Source organism: Amblyomma mixtum, chromosome 1, assembly GCF_055824585.1.
Source record: "Amblyomma mixtum isolate Tamu chromosome 1, ASM5582458v1, whole genome shotgun sequence".
NCBI classification, from domain to species: domain Eukaryota; kingdom Metazoa; phylum Arthropoda; class Arachnida; order Ixodida; family Ixodidae; genus Amblyomma; species Amblyomma mixtum.
The window spans coordinates 276,327,915-276,345,995 of record NC_143012.1 but is presented as its reverse complement, the minus strand read 5'-3'; the positions used below and the strand labels follow the sequence as shown (position 1 = coordinate 276,345,995).

The window sequence follows — 18,081 nt, the reverse complement described above, 5'->3', positions numbered from 1 at the left end:
AGAACGACGCTGTATGTTTTTCTGTACCCCCAGTACACCCAGTTAAAAAAACGTCGCCCTGCTGAATCAGGCACTTCTTTATTATATTAACAGAAACCGCAGAACGGGAAACGAACATAAAGGGAAATCTAATGTGTTTACTGTAATGCTCACAATAGATAATCGGCTACTTCTCTCCGAAGTAAGCAAGCAAAGAAACAAACGATTGCGTCTCGTTTTTTATTTATTATTTTTTTCTCTCAAAGGTTCATAAGGGACATTACATGAGGGGTGGGCTGACAATAAAAAAAAAGGTATTAGCACGATAGCAGATCGTCTTCGATAGCAGATCTGAAGAGGACCAGATTGATGACGGTCGCCACTTCGGAAGGAAGGCCATTCCAGTCCCTGGCTGTTCAAAAAAAAAAAAAAAAACTGACTGATGATGTGTTTATATGCGTGCTTTTTAACGGTAGATGGAATTAAGGTGACTATTACGAGCGATGCGCGCTTGGGATAGGGGTAGCATTATGGTTTAAAGTGCGAGAAAACTTATGATACAAAGAAAGAAGGCTGATTTTCCAGCGACAGGCCAATGTAGGGAGATGGAGCTGAGAATGCCGAAACGCTAGTTTGATAAGAATAGTCGGAGGAAATGAGCCTGGCAGCGTGGTCTTGGACAGTGATAACGGTAACATAATAGGGATAATATGCGGCACATGCAAACTAATGTCTTGAACGTATAAATGTTAGGTAAGAAAGACACTCTATAAAACGGGGGGTAAGGAAAGGTTACGACGCAAATACCGATGAACTTGTTTAGCTGAATTAGTGATGATGTGAATGGGATCCGACCAATTTAAATCTTAACTTAACTTAGCATAAGTTAATACCAAGGTACTAATAGGAGTCAACTAACTTAATAGGGGTATTAGCCATTGTGTAGGTAATTGTATAGGTCGCGATGCCTGCGCCGACGATGGAAAGAAAGATGGCGAAAAAAGCATAATGGCAGTAGCTATTTCCAAAGCAGTTTCATTCAGTGTCGCTTCCAAGTTAAAGCCCTGGTATATTTTAAAGTTAGCGCACTGCCCATACCAAGGGATTTAGGAAGGCTCTCATGGACCTCAAAATACCTAATTCGGAAGTCTTGCTTTTTGAGAAGCATATGACAATTCTTTCGCATATAACAGTACTGTCCTTGCGTTGTTCTCTGTAGTTTCCTGTGCATGAGCAGCATGACCAAAGAAACTCACTCATTTAAAGACGTTCACGATTACCAAAGTTTCTGTTATATTTAAAAAATTTCCTTTTCCAAAGAGTGAAACGCATGTCACCGAAGAATAGTTAGTTGAAGATTGCAAATTTTTGAAAGGCAGCATGTTGGACCCTTTATAATTCTGTACGAAACGCGGTTTCGAGATTTTCTCTGCTGCCTTGTCATTTGAGGATAAGGAAGTCCGTGGTGGTTTGAGTACTGCCGAGACTGACGGGCACAAATGCGCTCCTTTGCGGTTTATAAGCACGTAGCGTCTGGGCTCTCTTACTTTCTCCCTACATCTGTTCCGTTCTCTTCCTACCATCTTTTTATTGTGCCCCTTCTTTCATTCTTTGATATTTTTGTATCTTTTTCCTGCCGTGTGCATGTCCGAGTTTCTGTTATTTCCTCTGTGCCCAACTATTTTTTCAGTACCAAATTTTCCTTGAAAGTGCTCATCTCCGCATGCTTAGTTTGTATAAGAAGAAGCAAACATCAAGGCTCGGCATTGAGGCAGTTATTGAAGAGGCACACGAAACGGGGAGTTGGCTATAGTAGTGCGGTGAAAGAGGATGGAAAATGGGGAAAAGCGTAAATCTAAAGCGACGTTTTAGCACCCAAGATGATCAAAATTACCCTAACTAAAGTAGTCCAGATGGTCGAATGAGCGGACTACGGCCACTCCTTGGCTCCCTTTATGCCCTCTCCTTCATCCGTTCCCTCACGGAGTTGTTCAGGAGTTCACCGTTAGTGAGGCAAGTGCGGCGCCTTTTCATTCGTCGTGAAACATTTATGTTTACATTGACAAAGGCGGCGCCTTCTAAGAAGCCCTAATGCATAGATGAAATTGCTGAAAACTACGCTGGAATGCACCATAAGATTACAGCGCCTGAACCATGAAAATGTTTTCAGCGAATAGCTTCTCGTGCTGTGGTAGGCACAGACAATGCATGAATCGTGAAATGTTTAGGGGAACATTTGGATAACTGGTCAAATCTTTCCCCTAAACCTTTGACCAAGATTGTTCCCACTTCGAGTTATGGATCAATTCGCTCTCGCCCTACCATAAGCTCAATTGGTAGAGCGACTGCTCTGGTGAAGTGGTGGTCCCGGGTTCGAACCCCGCACCAGGACGAATTTTTCTTTAATTACGAAGTTTCTGAGAAAGTTCTATAGATTTCCTTTGTAGCCGTATGGCTCCGCTCGGGTGGATGTCAATGAGTAATTACTCCCTTATTTAAATGCATAAATGAGGAAGCATTGAAATGCACAGCGTTCTTGGAAGACAGTTCTCTTCAGTAAGTCTGCGACGCTTTCCGCAGCGATAATTTCATGTAAAAGCTATGCCAAAGCAAGACATTACAGCAAGTAAGGCAGTGATAATCCTCGCTTGGAACGGTTTTGTTGCAATACCAACAGACGACATGACTGCAAGCGCTTTATAAAAATTTTGGCTGAATGGACGATGGGTAAGCTGTGTATATCTAGCACTTCTTGCCAGAAATTCGCTCTGATGCTGGGATGTTGCGATGCTGGGAGCCTCCACTGTATTTAATGCGGCAGAAAATTGAGCAGCGTGCAAATCTGGACGAATTGCTTCATGCTGGCGACATTTAGTTGGGCTGCACAAAACAAGGAAAGAAGAAGACGGGACGGGCGACCATCCCTTTTTGTTCTCTCTTATGTACATCTGTTTTGCGCGACCGATATAAATGTTGCCAAAACATTTTGAAAGTCGGGAAGTACTATTCCTACCCGTGAGAGTAACAATTATTATAAGCCACGTTAATTAGTGGTTTGGTTTATGGGGTTTAACGTCCCAAAGCGACTCAGGCTATGAGGGACGCCCTAGTGAAGAGCTTCGGAAATTTCTACCTCCTGGGGTTGTTTAACGTGCACTGACATCGCACAGTGCACGGACCTCTAGAATTTCGCCTCCATCGAAATTCGACCGCCGCGGCCGGGATCGAACCCGCATCTGATCCCTGCCGCGGTGGTTGAATTTCTATGGAGGCGAAATTCTGGAGGCCCGTGTTCCGTGCGACGTCAGTGCACGTTAAAGAACCTGACGTGGTCGAAATTTCATGTTCTGTGCGATGCCACCTTAATTAGTGTACGACAAAGCAGCGTGTATAATAACGATGCACAAGATGCAGGTTTTAATGGGTACTGAATAGTTTCTTGCGCCGTTTCAGGCGAGTGCTGAGGGCGTGATCGACAATGTTCAGTCCCTTTTGTTTTCTTGATGCAAAACTGTTCATTAATAAAGGAAAAAATAACTGTTCTCTTATAAGCAAAGCTTGCCGTGTAAGAGTTATGTTCTTCTCAAATCTATATAATTAATCAAAAGCTACTTTGTTGTAACAAGAATTGAACGAGATCTTCCGTGTGTAGGGAAAGGCTGTGCGGTAGCCCGCACATTCACCTGGGCACTGTTCAATTGGCTGCCTTCCTGTCCATGGCGCCTAGGCTTAAGCGTTGTACATTAAAATATGGCCCTGCACTAAAGAAGGTCGGCAAACATTTTAAAAACTCTGGCATTCAAAAGCGTCACTGGAAATGGAAGTTTAGGAGAATTAGCGATAATTGCGCACATTGTCGGTAAGGTTGGCAGTGTCGGTATGATAATAAAGAAAGCGGGAAACTGCTTAAGTGGCTGTTCGACTAATGCTGCGTAGTTGCAGATGACAGTCGCATGAACGAAAGTCGTGTGAAAAACGGGATCTCTTCCATCTGTATTTCTATAAGCAGCACACTGTTGAGACATACGTCTCTCAATATTATGTCCCTTGCTTCGTCTGACACCGGTACCTTGTGATCAAAGTTAAAAAGTGGCAACGCTTCACCGCGCACGACGCGCCTACACTAGTCACAATATACGAAGAGCGTCATATTCCTTGAACTCTTAAGCACACGTCCAATTGATTTTTTTCTTTATTGGATTGCGTTCATTAACGGCACTTAGCGCGCCCTTAATGCACATCGTAAAGAGTTCACCGGAATTTGGTCTGGCGGGCCGTTTTTAAGGTTGGGAAGAGTCTGTTACGCTCGTAGATCCCGTTTTTCTCTTCTTTTGTCATCATAACCGATTGTTAGTTCTACTGCTGTTGCCGTTATAAAGAAAATCCTTCGTCTTTGTAGAAACTGTTAGCCAGTTGACTGCTGGCCTAAATTGACCATTTCATGGGTGATCACGTATGTGTGAGCAGAACGGTTAGTCTAAAATTCATATGCAGAAAACGAAAGTAATGTTCAACAGTCTGGGAAGGGAACAGCAGTTTACGCTTGGTAGCGAGGCGCTGAAAGTGGTAAGGGAATGCATGTACTTAGGACAGGTAATGACCACAAATCGGAATCACGAGAACTAGAAGAATGGGGAGAGCGCATTTGGCAGGTTCTCTCAGATCATGAATGACAGTTTACCAATACCTCTCAAGAGAAAAATATACAGGGTTGTCTCACCTATGACTTCCCACAATTTTTAAAAATAGGCTTTTTGAGTTTTGAGTGAAAAAAAGAGCGCTTTTTTTCGGCATAGCATTGTGAGTGGTGCAGTACATCGGAATACAGATAAGGCGTTCTAATTAACAGGCTGGTTAACTAATACTGAAAAGTTAACTTTTTAACTATTACTGTTAGTCGCGTTAAATATTGAGAGGCGTGTAGCCCGCCGTAAGTAATATCCGTATCAGTTTTTAGAACTTTGAAAACGGGGTTACCCTGGCGCTATGACCGAGTAAATTTTCGCTACATCGCGCCAAAAGTCGTGCGCTTTCGAGAAGCTTGCAGACAAAGCAATCCTTCGAGTTCACGTAACTCGAGTCTGTTATACAGGGGAAACACCCTGCATAACAGCCGTGTTTTACCGGTACTTACCTATGGGGCAGAAACGTGGACGCTAACGAATAGGGCTCAAGTTAAATTGAGGGCAACGCAGCGAGCTATGGAAAAGTTAAAAAACAGGAAGCGGGCAGAATGGGTCAGTGAACAAAAGCGTATTAATTACATCCTTGTCGAAATCAAAGGAAAGAAATGGGCTTTGGCAGGCCGTGTAATGCGAAGGCAAGGTAGCCGATGATCATTGAGGGTAACGGGCTAAATATCAAGAGAAGGCAAGCCTAGCAGGTGTGGCAGAAAATTAGTTGGATGGATGGGATTAAGAAGTTTGGGGGGATATGGTGGCCGCGGCCGGTACAGGAAAGGGTTCATTGAAGGCCTTCGTCCTGCCATGGGCGCAGTCAGCCTGATGATGATGATAATGGGCTTATGTCTGGCCTTTTGTTTACACTGTTCATCCCTTGTGTTGGAACATGGTGCAGCCTATGCCGCCGCGCAGCTGTCTACGCCTTCATTAAGTCAGCCGTGTTGCAAGCGACAAAATATATGGACATATATTGCGCACACACCACGCGCGCCTACTCGCTTTTTCTGGGGCGTCCATGAGATGATATTCAAAAGGGCGGGGTGGGGAGTCCCACTTTTTATGTGCTGATTTACGAACGCTGGAGGCGTCGTTGCTTCGCACATTTGCATTTACGTTGTGAGTCAAAAACGCTGCGACTTGTTGCATTCTGTACATGCAGTGCACCGCATTGTCTTGGCCATTCGCAGTTGACCTGGCTCGGTCAAGAAGTGCGAGAGCCAACGTCCTCTCTCAGCAACGCTGCTCGTGTAGAGCTTAGCAGCTCCTCTGAGTGGGCCGAGATGTGTCCGTGCGGCTTTCTTTCCAGCCGATGAGTTTGAAGCGCTAATCGAGAAATAGCTTGTGACTCCTCGGAACGCGAGCTGAGCCTGCGCGCTCATATGGATGCAGATGGGTTAATTTATTGTATATCAGCCTCGTCGAGATAAGTGCCTTCAGTCTCTGTCCACTTAAGGAGTGGTGCTTGCAGGGAAGCTGCACGGTTCGTGCAGTAATGGCTCTAAGGTTGTATAATTATGCGCCTGTTCATGTACTGCTGTTTCTCAATGAATTAATTTCGTTATTATCGGTGCAAGAATGCAGCTCGCATCGGCATTCATGACCCGAGTTTCTGCGTATAATTAATGAATCTTCTTTTGAATTCCAACTACATATCCATGAGAAGCTTGTTTTCTTAGTTGTCTTTTGATATTTGCTTTCCAGCTAGTACTGTTAACTCCCGTTTTTGGGTTTCGAGTCAGTGTAGTAATAGTAGTAGTAGTAGTCGGCGTAACCGGTAACTGGTTGCGATGGTAGCCACTACTAAGATGGTTGCCATGTAAAGAGAAAGTTTTGCCGAGATCGGAGGAACGCATAACCGGAGGGCGGCTATCAGGGGAACCATCCGGATGATTCTTACCATGGAAGGGTATGGATACTTCTCAAACAAAGCTGTGCTTGTCGTCCTGCCTTTCTGTGTGTTTTAATGCAGCGCCCTTTTTCACAATTTAACATGCAAAACTAACTAGCCCGGCAGCATACCTTATAGGGTATGGAGACAGCGTAGGTATGAGTATCTGGAGAAAAATTGCCACGGGAACCTTCTGGACTATGGTTACCGTAAAAGGCGGAGTGTATGGCGAGATCGCAGGAATCCTCAACCGGAGGATGGATACCGTAGAAAAAGGAGGGTATGGCGAGAGCGATGAATGAGCAACTGGACACCTCAGGGCGGACACCTGAGCTCAAGAATTCACTGATCTGGTCGCGTGAGCCATCCGAAGAGTGGTTTGGTTTGGTTTATGGGGTTTAACGTCCCAAAGCAACTAAGGCTATGAGAGACGCCGTAGTGGAGGGCTCCGGAAATTTCGACCACCTGGGGTTCTTTAACGCCAGGTGGCCGAAATTTCCGGAGCCCTCCACTACGGCGTGGTTGCCGTGGAAGGTGAAGGGAGAGTACGCCAAGAGTGGAGGAATGTATCGCGGTCCACCTGAACCGGCTCTGCAGATGTACACAAATGATGTACGCCTCATATTCTGTACCTCAATATGTCATGAAATTTAAATACCTTATCAGCTGCAGCGGGCTCTCGCGTTCCGCAGTCGTAACGGTTCTGCTAGTTTGTTTTTTTTTTTTTACATTCTATTTGAAAGCGCTCAAGAAAAAGCCTAATGCCGACCTTTTAGTTTAGTTTTTGTTTTACAATATCTACCTGACGCTTCATTCTAGGGGAAGAGCGCATTCATGTACCAAGCAGCAGCCCAGCACTCTCTGGGTGTGTACAGAAACTTAATGACAACTTTTACCGGCAATAAGCGTAGACAGCTGTGCTAGTTGCTGGTTTTTAACGCTATGAGGCATCTTTCGAGCACCCGTAGGGTCTACTCTCTCTCTCTCTCTCTTCTTGTGTTTTTTTCCGATGGAAACATGCTTCATAGTATTATTATTGACACGACCAGCTCATAAAGCACTCACCGCGGTGACTCAGTGTCTATGTTACACCTTTTTCTATTGCAATATTATCTTTCGTGCCATTTTTTTTTTTCAATGTCTGTGTAATTCTACCACTGAGAGCATGGTCGTAGGTTCAATCCCTCCGCAATTTCTGATATGCGCTGATTTTTGGTGAACGCAGAAGAAACCTTGACTGTCGGAGTTAGTTCAGTACCCTCCACGACGGCACGCCAAATATGTTCACTCGGTTTTGTACCTGTAAAATATTATAAACATTATTGCCATGCCAAAAAAAGAAAACAACGATAAGCGTTGGAAAGTTCTTTTTCTTCGTGATATTATTTCAGAACTCCGCTCTGAGTCCTTTCATTTAGGGGAAGTTCACGACGTTGCAACCTGGTAGCTTTTGAGGGGCCGCAAACTTTCGCTGTATAACAAAGTACTCCAAGGAACAGCGGTGGGAGACGAGACTAAGATACCAAGAAAAACACTCAAGTGCGCAGAAAGCCACGCGTACTGACGCAGCTCGACGTTCAGGTGGCGGCACGCACGTGCGAAGCGTCGTCGCTCACATTAGCATTGCACCCCCGAAGGTTATTTTCTCTATTTCCGCTGCTTTCCTCGCGAAGTTGATCAATTATACAGAGACGAGAGCTGCTGTTTGCGCATTTCGTTCTCAGTTCTGCCTTTACTTTCCTTGCTTTCGCCTTTTTCCCCCGTCACACTTACTTGCGTTGATTTATTTCTAGTAAATTTTATCTTTACACGCGAGTGTTTCCTTGCGGGCGAGACTTGTCGCGCCAGCGCCGTTATCTCGGACTGCAGGGAGCTTCACTATGCGAACCACCGTGCGATGGTCGTTCCGACCCAGTGAAACAACCTCGCTGTGGGTATTTTCTTTTCTCATTCTCTTTTACTTTTCGTCCACTGATATATAAGTGCTCGTGTACAACACACTCGACAGCTACATTTGAACTCTAGTTTCTTTCCATTTTGTTCCTTTTTTTTTCCTCCTCCTTCCTTCTCCAACTCTCGTCCACATTTCCCTTAGCGGCTCGTCTTGCTGCCTGTGTGGGCTTTCCCTATTACACTTTCTTTGTGCACTCTCCCGCGCGCTTTTCCGGCGCTTCATTTCTCCCCACCTTCTCTCCGTTGGCGGCGGTGCTCCCCGTTTTGTACTTCGTTGTTTTTTATGCCCAGCGCCCGAGGGCACGAGCGGGTGATGTCGTGGAGTGCGTTTCCGCCTGGTGCGCTCGCTTCGGTGCGGATTTGCCGAATTTGCCCCGCTCCCGCCGCCGCGCCACTTTAGGATCTCGTTCCTTTTCCCGCCTTCTCCCCCTCTATCTCCCCCATAGCCGAAGCGGGGCCGTTGGGTAGAAAGGGAGAACGTGGCAGCGGACTAGCCCGAATGAGGCATTAAGAGGGAGCGCCATCTCAATCTCACCTAAATTAATCACGCCGTTCCGGAGGAGCGCCGCTGGAAAGCGGGAAATGGCCCGGGATTGAACTTTAACGAATATTCCGCGCTGCGCTGCTTGCTAGTCCCCTGGGTCCCCTTCTTCCCTGAACACTTAACGCTTCAACTATATAGTCTTGCTTTGCTTTCTTTGCGGAATTACGGGAAGGAGCGTGTTTTTGTGTGTATGTGCGTGCTTTGAATGAGGCATTCGTGCGTACGTGCCTGTATGCTTTGGGCATCAGTTCCCTAAGTGGATTTGCTCTGTAGCTGAAGAACTGCTTTTTCTGCTTTCTTGAACTAACGTAAGGACGTACGACTATCTAAGACGCGCAATTTGGAATCTGCTCGGGATGCTTTGGAAGTTTGTGTTGTGTGTGAAGGTGGACACGTTTGAAAAGTGAAAAAAAAGGAAAAAATAAACAGGCCCCGCTCATATTTGAAGCTTCGTGTTCTTAGCCATGTCTCAGTGTGATCACAATTTGCAGTTTGTTTTTCTTTGGTGACACTGCTATTGCCTAATTAGCGAACGAAACCAGCTGGCCATCAGAGATGTACACTGTAAAATTTCCGTTGAAGTTAGGCGAAAGTGTCTGAAATTTTCTTTGATAAATTCAAAATGGAGAAAATGGCTATTTTGCACTAAATTGCTGTAGTCAAGTTGACAGTAAGAAACCGTCAATACCACTTTAGTTCCCTTTTTTTATTGTTTGTATGTTTATATTGCGTCCACGTGCGTGTGGGCTTGAGAGGGGGAATTGTTTGCTCGAAATGGGCTAAGTACATTCTAAGTGGGGTTACATGATCCCCTATGTTCGGGTTGTTAACACCAGTAAAATAGATCTTATAGCCAAGTTTCGCTTTCAGAGTCTGGCTGCTAGTATAAAAATCTTATTTAAAGACCATGCAGATGGGACCTTTTGGGTCATCTGTCTCTTTTTGGTGCATCGGCCCTGTACGTAGCTTTAAGCTATATGACGGAGATTGGTCACATATCAAAGAAACCCGACGAACGCTCTTTTCTCGCGCGCTGGGCATTTCGCGCCTGGGGGGCGGCACAGATTGAATAAGCTCTGCTTACCTGCTCCTTCTCACATCCTTTAAGTTATGGGCGGAGCTATAACAGTTTATTTCAGGCAAGAAAAAACACATGGTGCTATCACGTTCAGACCACTTCTATGTCATTGTTTTGAGAGAGGAGTAGGCGCAGTAACTGTCTCACTTCTCGGTGGACACTCCAAACTCGTCGAGAGGGAGGGGATGTAGGAAGTATTCAAAGGAAAAGAAAAGAGAGTGATAAGTGCCTGAATTGAGCGGCGGGCTTCTGTACCTTTGTAATTGGAATTGGCGCTGGAATGGTGGTTTACAGATGCGCATCGGCCTGCACACGGGCCTGGTGCTGGCGGGCGTGGTGGGCGTCAAGATGCCCCGCTACTGCCTCATCGGCAACGACGTGTCCCTGGCCAACAAGTTCGAGTCCGGCAGCATCGCTATGCACATCAACGTCAGCCCCACCACGCACAGGTCGGTAAGATTTGAAAAAAATGAAGAAAAAAGTCAGTGGAGACACTTAAGGCTGCTTACGTGTGAGAAGGCGTAACCCCACCCGCTAACTTTGTGAACGCAGTCACCGCGCGCTGCGGCGTGATGTAACCGTATGCCACGTAGCTGGCAATTCTACCTCTGCATGGCTTACGTAGCCGCCGCATTCCTTCTCACCTGCACGCTAACCTCGTGAAGGCAGTTTCCGCCGTTTGAAGTGATAGCTAATGGGTCCCATGCATATGTTCCCATGCATGCAGAAATGGTCTTCCTCTACTTGACATTCAAGGATCCCTGGAAGTCCCCATTGGGACTGTTGGGACTTGTGTGATCCAGGTTGTCCTGAGTAGCCTCGCGCGACCGAAACTTAATCTAACCGCCACCTGCCAGGTTCTATAAGGACATATTTTATGCGTACCATAGAGTGTGACGCGCGCGCACACACACACGCACACACACACGCACACACACACACACACACACACACACACACACACACACACACACACACACACACACACACACACACACACACACACACACACACACACACACACACACACACACACACACACACACACACACACACACACACACACACACACACACACACACAAACACACACACATACACACACACACACACGCACGCACGCACACACACGCACGCACGCACGCACGCACGCACACACACACACACAGGGGGGGGGGGCAAGCTTAATGGGGAAGCAAGTCCTGCCCCTTAAAACAACAGCATATGCGCGGAAAGTGAACAAATGGCTGTTAACTGATGCGAAAAAAATATTTAATAGAGATAGTCCAGAAAGATTTACCAACAACATTGCTGTGAGGGGATCAGTTTATGAAATCGCTCTTGACTGACTTCTTTTACAATTTCAGCTTCTTTGTTTTTCAGCCCAGATTTTTCCTCGATTTACCCCTCATTCCAAATGCGGGCATGTCTGAGTCCCTTCACTTCCCTTTGCCCCCTCTCCCTTCGCCTCCTTTCCCCATGGCCGATGAGAATTTCTGATAGTTCCAATGTCAGCAATGAACCATGCGTTTTCGCTCCCCGCTTTTGCTACCCTCTCTATTTTCATATTCGTGTCTGCGTTGTTGAGCATTTTTTCACCTATGTGCGAAATGTGACATTTCATACAACACTAATGTGTAATTTCACTTTCTGTAGTTTCCCTTTTTTCTCACAGTTGCTGAATTTTCTAAACAGCATTATTGGTGTTCATCTTTCGTTTAATTAATTTTCTTTTTACTTTTCTGAATTTATACTTAATCCCTGCTTTTGACTGGCGAGTAGTACAGTGCGTGGGGGGCTCAGCCTTTGTCAATCTGTAAAAGGCAGCCTCTTTTCTAGCCTGCTCTTCTCCCTCCTTTGCTGTTATATAATTTTCATATTATTATTAGGCCTCTATTATTATTTTTTTCTTATTTTCTCCTTATTATTAATATTATTATTGTTATTATTGTTATGTTTTTATCATTTTGTTTCCTTCGCTCCGTACGGTCATGGATATATTCATCTCCATCACCACGTGTTTTATGCATCCTAAAGCACAGTCACTCAAGCGAGCTGAAGGCCTAGACTGGCCTGTTTCTAATGTATGGCGCTTGTTGATGAAAATAAGAATTATTATTATTATTATTTATTCATATTTTATCATTCTGGATCAAGGCACAAAACCTAGAACATCAATCTCAAATTAGAGCTCCCTTCACGCCCTCTAATGCCTCAAAGGTTTGATTTGAGCAACGTCGCGGAACGCCATCAGGGGCGCGGTACAAGAGAGTTTTAGACGGCGACACCTGTTACGAAAGGCGAGGGCGCGTGCCCTTTCCCCGTGAGCTCTGCCCCACACGTCCCCTCACCTCCTAAAGCCGCCCAAGCGAGGACCCTTGCGGCGTGCCGACAGGCCAAGCCAGACTTAGCTGGGCTCCACGACAACCCCCCGCTCCGTACAGGAGAGGGAGAGGCCGAAGGAGCTATAACGCAAAACCAAAAGCGGAGAGAAAGGGGAGGAGCAGCAGCCCACCGATGCGCACGAGCGGAGCGCTACGCTGACTCGCTGTCTCGCCGCTGATCCGTGCTGTTTCGCGGCCGCCGTGCCGGGCCGGCAGGGGCTGACCTTTCCGCGGTGATGCATTTGCTGGACTATCACCACCGCCCAACCCTCCCCGCTGCCACCCCTCGCACCAGAGTCCACGCTCGCCTGCCCTAATTAGGCTTCCAGCCGCCGATCCGGGTAATTACGCACGAACGCACGCCCGTACAAACGCAAGTAAACACGTATGCCCACGCACAAGCAAGCCAGCGAAGGCTAAAATCTCAGATGACCAGCGGGCCGGAAAAGGAGGACGCACCCTCGCGGATGTGATGGCCGACGGGTGCCGGGTAGGTTGCCTGCCATGGGAAGGAGAATATATTCCACAGATACGAAAAGAGAAAATATCTTTTGAGGCAACAACGGTTTAACTCCCGAGTGTGGAAAAATGTAAAGTCCAGTGGGTAAAAAAAAAATAAAAAGCAAGATAATCCAGCTGACGAGTTTTTAACCTGCGTCTTACAGCTGGCACGTGCAAACGGCGAAGCGATGTATTGAACATGTACGGCGCAGCCATAGTCTTATTTTAGTGTGTGGTGGTCCGAGGGGGGTACGGCTCAAAGGGCAGTTAGTGTCGTTTGCAGGAGGCACCCACATTTCTAACAACTACGTTATATCAGCACGGTAAGTCACACCCTCAGATGTTCTTATTAATCGAGAATTGTGGTGCAAATTTAAGCTCCCCCCTCGCTTTTTTTGCACACTTTATAAATTTCAAGATATTTTTTAAGATATACAGGAAATGGTAGGTTGCAAGAAAACAAAATTTGACAACTCCACGGCTTATATTCTATCCGCCTTATGCTTAGCCTGAAATCTTGAGCAGGACAAATCTTCACTGTTTTAACAGCAAGGCTTCCTCGCGATCACGTTACGAACTGTGCAGGATATTACTCGCAAGGTTATCGAATAGTAAGTAGCTCGTTAGCGTATTGCACGTGTACGTGCGCATATAAGCGTCTGCTGAAAACTGCGAAATTGAGACTCGAACAAGGTCCACTGCGATCAAGAAATCGAAAAAAAAGCCTCATCTGGCATTCAGATTATCTCTTCAGTAATGCACAAGTAGCCTAAAACACAAGAATTAAAGTTTCTAGGCATTAGAGTGTTACTGAAAAGTGGTTGAAGGCAGCTGTTTACGGAAAGCAGGTTTCTAAACACTGCTCGCATTCTCAAGAATTAGTGTCTGGAGCAACAATTGCAGGGAAAGCACAGCTTCCAGCTTACTTTTGCTGGTAGATCTGACCATTCGACAACTATATTAATTGTTTTGAAGAAATTTTTAATCACTCTCCCCGCCATGGTAGACCCGTGGTTAGCGAGTTCGGCTAATAAGCCGGAGTACCAGGGTACAGTCCTTTCCGCCGCTCAGATGCAAAATGCAAAAGGAGCCTGTGTGCTGAGGGATGTTAGTGCATGTTAAAGAATGCAAGGTGGTAAAGATTAATCCGCAACTCTCCACTACTGCGCCCTTCATAGCCTTAGTTTCACTTCGGGACGTTAGACCCTGCATTTTATAATTTTAATCGCGTTCAACGAACGCCTAGTGTTTTGATCAGAAATCGCAGTGAAATGCAAGCGATCACGCCTGATATTTTCGAAGAGCAGACGTACGAATGCAGCTGAAAGTTACAAAACCTTCAAAAAATGTTGGTAGCTGGAAGCCCTCTCTTCTGCAAGGAGATCAGAATGGAGACGGTCATAGGACTAGAGGGCACCAACGCTGATAATATCACTAGCAGAAGGCAAAGTGAGACTCACATTGATAAAAAAAAAAAAAAGATTCGAGGCAGGATCGATGTTGCTAAATCAGTACTAGACATCGTTCATGGAGAAAAAATAGCTCAACTCTGAGGGCGACTCAGAGGACTCCTTCTTGCTTCCTTTCTTTCTCTTTCTTTCCTTCTTACTTTTTCTTTTACCTTACTTTCTTCGCTTTTCTCCTTTCTTCCTTTCCTACCTTCTTCTTCCATTTTCTTTCTCTGTTTCTTTTTTTCCTTCTTTCTTCATTTCTTCCTTTCGTTCTTTCTCTGGTTCCTTCTTTCCTTCGTACTTTTTTCTCTTTCCTTTCTCTTACTTCCTTTTCTTGCTCTTTATTCCTTTCCTTCTTGCTTTCATTTTCTTCCTCTCGTTCTTCCTTCTTTCTCCATGTCTTCCTTTTATTCTTCCTATCTCTTTGTTTCCTTCTTCATTTCTTTCTTTTTTCTTCCTTCCTCTTCTTGCCCTTTCCTCCTTCCTTCCGTTCCTTCCTTCTTCCCTTATTTCTTTCTTTCTCTTTCTTTTCTCTTACTCTAGTTCCCTTTTGTCCTTTTTTCTTTCCATACTTTCTTTTTTTCCTCTCTTTCCTGTACTCCAACAATATGGTGTAAAATAGAGAAATTGCGCCATTTTACACCGTATTAATGGAGTACATAGTTCTCCCATCGGTGTTGATGCTTGTTTACAGTGTAGGTGCCCCTATGCCCATAGCTGACATAACCTTGCGAGTACCGCAGCGCGCTCATTTATAGTTTTTAACTCCGACGTGCGCGCCAACTGCTCCTCGAGCCCCCTGTGCCCAGCCTATCAGCTCTCTGTTTTAGGGATGCTCGCGACAAGTGCACACCTGCCTAGCCACCGAATACCAACTGGCAGCGACCCGGCAACAGAGGAAGCCGGCGGTCTAGGAGGCACAGCCCTACGCAAGTCTTGCCGCACGTCGTTCCTGCTTTCTAAGCGCGCGCTAACCAGACACCAAAGCTTTGACCACAGAGGGCAATGGTGCGTTTGAACGAAAGAAATTTCGGAAGTAATTAATTACTTTAGCTCCAAAATTTCTGCCATAAAGCACTTAATTATATTAATAAATCAGTAGACCATAAATTTCGTTAGATTGCAAGTTACTGAAGAAGTCATTAAATTACTATCATTTCACTACAGCAATTCAGTTGCTGCCATATCTGAAAGCATTTGTGGCTCTCCCGACAGTGCCATCCTCTAAAGGCTCTGTGATCCCCAAAAGTTGCCCCAGCACCGGCAGGGCTACTACAGATCTTTCCTTTCGGCATGGTCCGGTTTATGCATTATCGGCCATTCCAAAGGGCTTACCAGCACAATCATCATCATCAGTATCAACAGCTGCAACTTTCCCTCCTTTCGTGCCCTCTCGCAGACTGTTGGTGCACACGGAAGGATTCCGGTTCGAAGCCCGGCCCCGCGAGTGCCTGCCGGAGGGCTTCCCGGAGCACATCAAGGGAACCTGCCACTTCCTCAAGGGATTCGCCCACCCCAAGCTGGACCCGGCCGAGCCCCTGGACGTGCACATACGCAAAGCGCAGCGTGAGCTCAGAATGGACGCCTCGCAGACCTGGCTTGCCTGAACGGACGGACGCGACCAAGGAGCAGCGCGAGGCGCACCGCTGGACTGACCGCCCGTCTTGAGGGTCACGGGCGTGCCATAGTTCTGTGCGTGTCAGTGTGGTTACGGACATCGGAACAAATCAAATCTGGACACGCGGAGCTCAAAGTTGATTGTCGGAGCTCGGTGGGGTTTGCTCAAAGTGCGCTTCCTGACTCGGCTTCGGTGGGAGCGACCTAGCTCGTTCTTGAATTTTTATAACTTTGGACTTTGTGGACAGTTTTCATGCTGGAGAACCAGCTGCCCGACTGTATCATGAAGGGATGCACAAATACCAAGGTGAAAAGGTAAATGGACAGTGTTTATGTACTCCGAGTTTCACATGAATTCTCCCGAGTGCGGCGCCCTGGTGATTGCCGTGAAGTAATAATTTGAAGACGCGGATTTTCCCAGTGCTAGTGCAACAGTTATGTCGCCAATCGTAAGGAAAACTGCTGTGCGGCGATTCACATCGTCTTCTTAACTGGTCATTGACATTCCTGACACTAAAAACAGCACCACTTGTCAAATATGTCGTTTGTCGAGTTTGTCATCCGGTGGAGGTGTATTTGCCCAGTGGCCATTACCTTCAGGGGAAGCTGAGGCCGGCGAGCAAGCCCTGCTGGCACGCGTGGATGGACTGAAACCCACATCGGATAACAGGGGCTGAGCGCTTGTAGCTCTAGCTCAATTCCACTCGTTCAAAGTGTTATGTTTCGACAGTAGAGCCTATGCCATGCCAAGACAAAGTTTGCCGGTGAGCTTTAAGAGAAGATAAATGTTGGAGTTGAGTATTATGTGTAGCGCGCTGTTTGTTCATTTCAGGCACTTAGGTGAAAAATACTTGACCTGAAAGTTTAGATCACGTCTTTGTTTTCGAGAGCTTTCGAGGACATGAAATGTGTTCTGAGAAAAAGGGTTTCAAAGCAGTCGTCTGCGAAACCTGCTGAATGCCTGTTTCATTGATTTTTTTGTAATCTCTCTTTGCAAAACTTGATTTGCTGGACGCTGTTGTTTATTACTCCGTAGTAGGTCGAAGTATTGCGTTTGTATAGTCACAAAAGCACGCTGCGCTGTAATCCTCTGTGATACAGGGAATAGTAAGACATAATCTTAAAACGAATTTGATTTTCATGTTCCTCGCACTTAGCTTCATTTTCACACAAATTTGTGCTCTCCTTTAATTTTCTGCGACAAATGGTCCTTCAAATGCATGTTTCGTTCATCCAGTGACCTTTATTTCGGTAGCCAGAAATGGATGAATAACTGTTTAAAAAAATTACAGCAGTATTTTAACGTTCTTCTAGTCTGCAAACGATGACATGTACGTTTTCACTGTCTCTGATTAAGGTAGAATATGAACCCAGAGATGCACCACAATGTTTTTGCGAGCTTTTAAATAGTGATGTTGTTGGTCATTTAGTTCGTGTTGGTAGATGGTACAGTGACTTCGGGTCGTAAAATAAATGATTATCACAGTACACAGTTTCAAATGTTCGGTGTACCGTTTCAAAATTGAGGTGGCCATTAGTGGGATTAGCAGTTTAGAGAAAGAAGCACTTGTTTGGTGAATGTTGCGCACGAAGAAAATTGTGTGATTTAGCACGTTGCTTGTGATGCTTATATTGTTGTTCCCATGCTGGATGTGAAAACGTTGTGTATTTGACAATGTGCTCAGCATGCCGTTCATGGTCAAAGATCGCGTGCCCGTTGTACCGTCTTGAACACTTTAAATACACATTTATTGCGCGCAGTAAATGATCTCTTGTCTTGTTTACATGACCCAAGTATATGGGGTTGAATGAAGTCAAGCTTCGAATAATTAAGGTCATCCATGAGCATGAGCTCTGTATCGCACTACTACTAATGAACCAAGCCAGTAGGGATCGCAGCGGCATCCATCGTGGAGGAGGGCAGTGCGTGAGTGCGAACAAGGACCTCCAAGATTGCAATACGTGCCATAATCTCGGAGGCACGATAGAGAGCGTGTTGAACGGG

The 18,081-nt window shown here is 45.9% G+C and overlaps 1 protein-coding gene across 3 annotated transcripts in view; it reads left to right on the top strand.

Annotated features, from left to right (window-relative positions):
- Positions 1-17,874, top strand: part of Gycalpha99B (guanylate cyclase 1 soluble subunit alpha 2) — a 198,036-nt gene extending 180,162 nt beyond the window's left edge. For all 3 annotated transcript variants that reach the window (XM_089566075.1, XM_089566076.1, XM_089566074.1), the window contains exons 9-10: positions 10,419-10,573; positions 15,859-17,874. In XM_089566075.1, the coding sequence (XP_089422201.1) occupies positions 10,419-10,573; positions 15,859-16,066 (363 nt within the window). In that variant the 3' untranslated portion in view covers positions 16,067-17,874. The remainder of the gene's footprint in view (positions 1-10,418; positions 10,574-15,858) is intronic.
- The last annotated feature ends 207 nt before the right edge of the window (positions 17,875-18,081 follow it).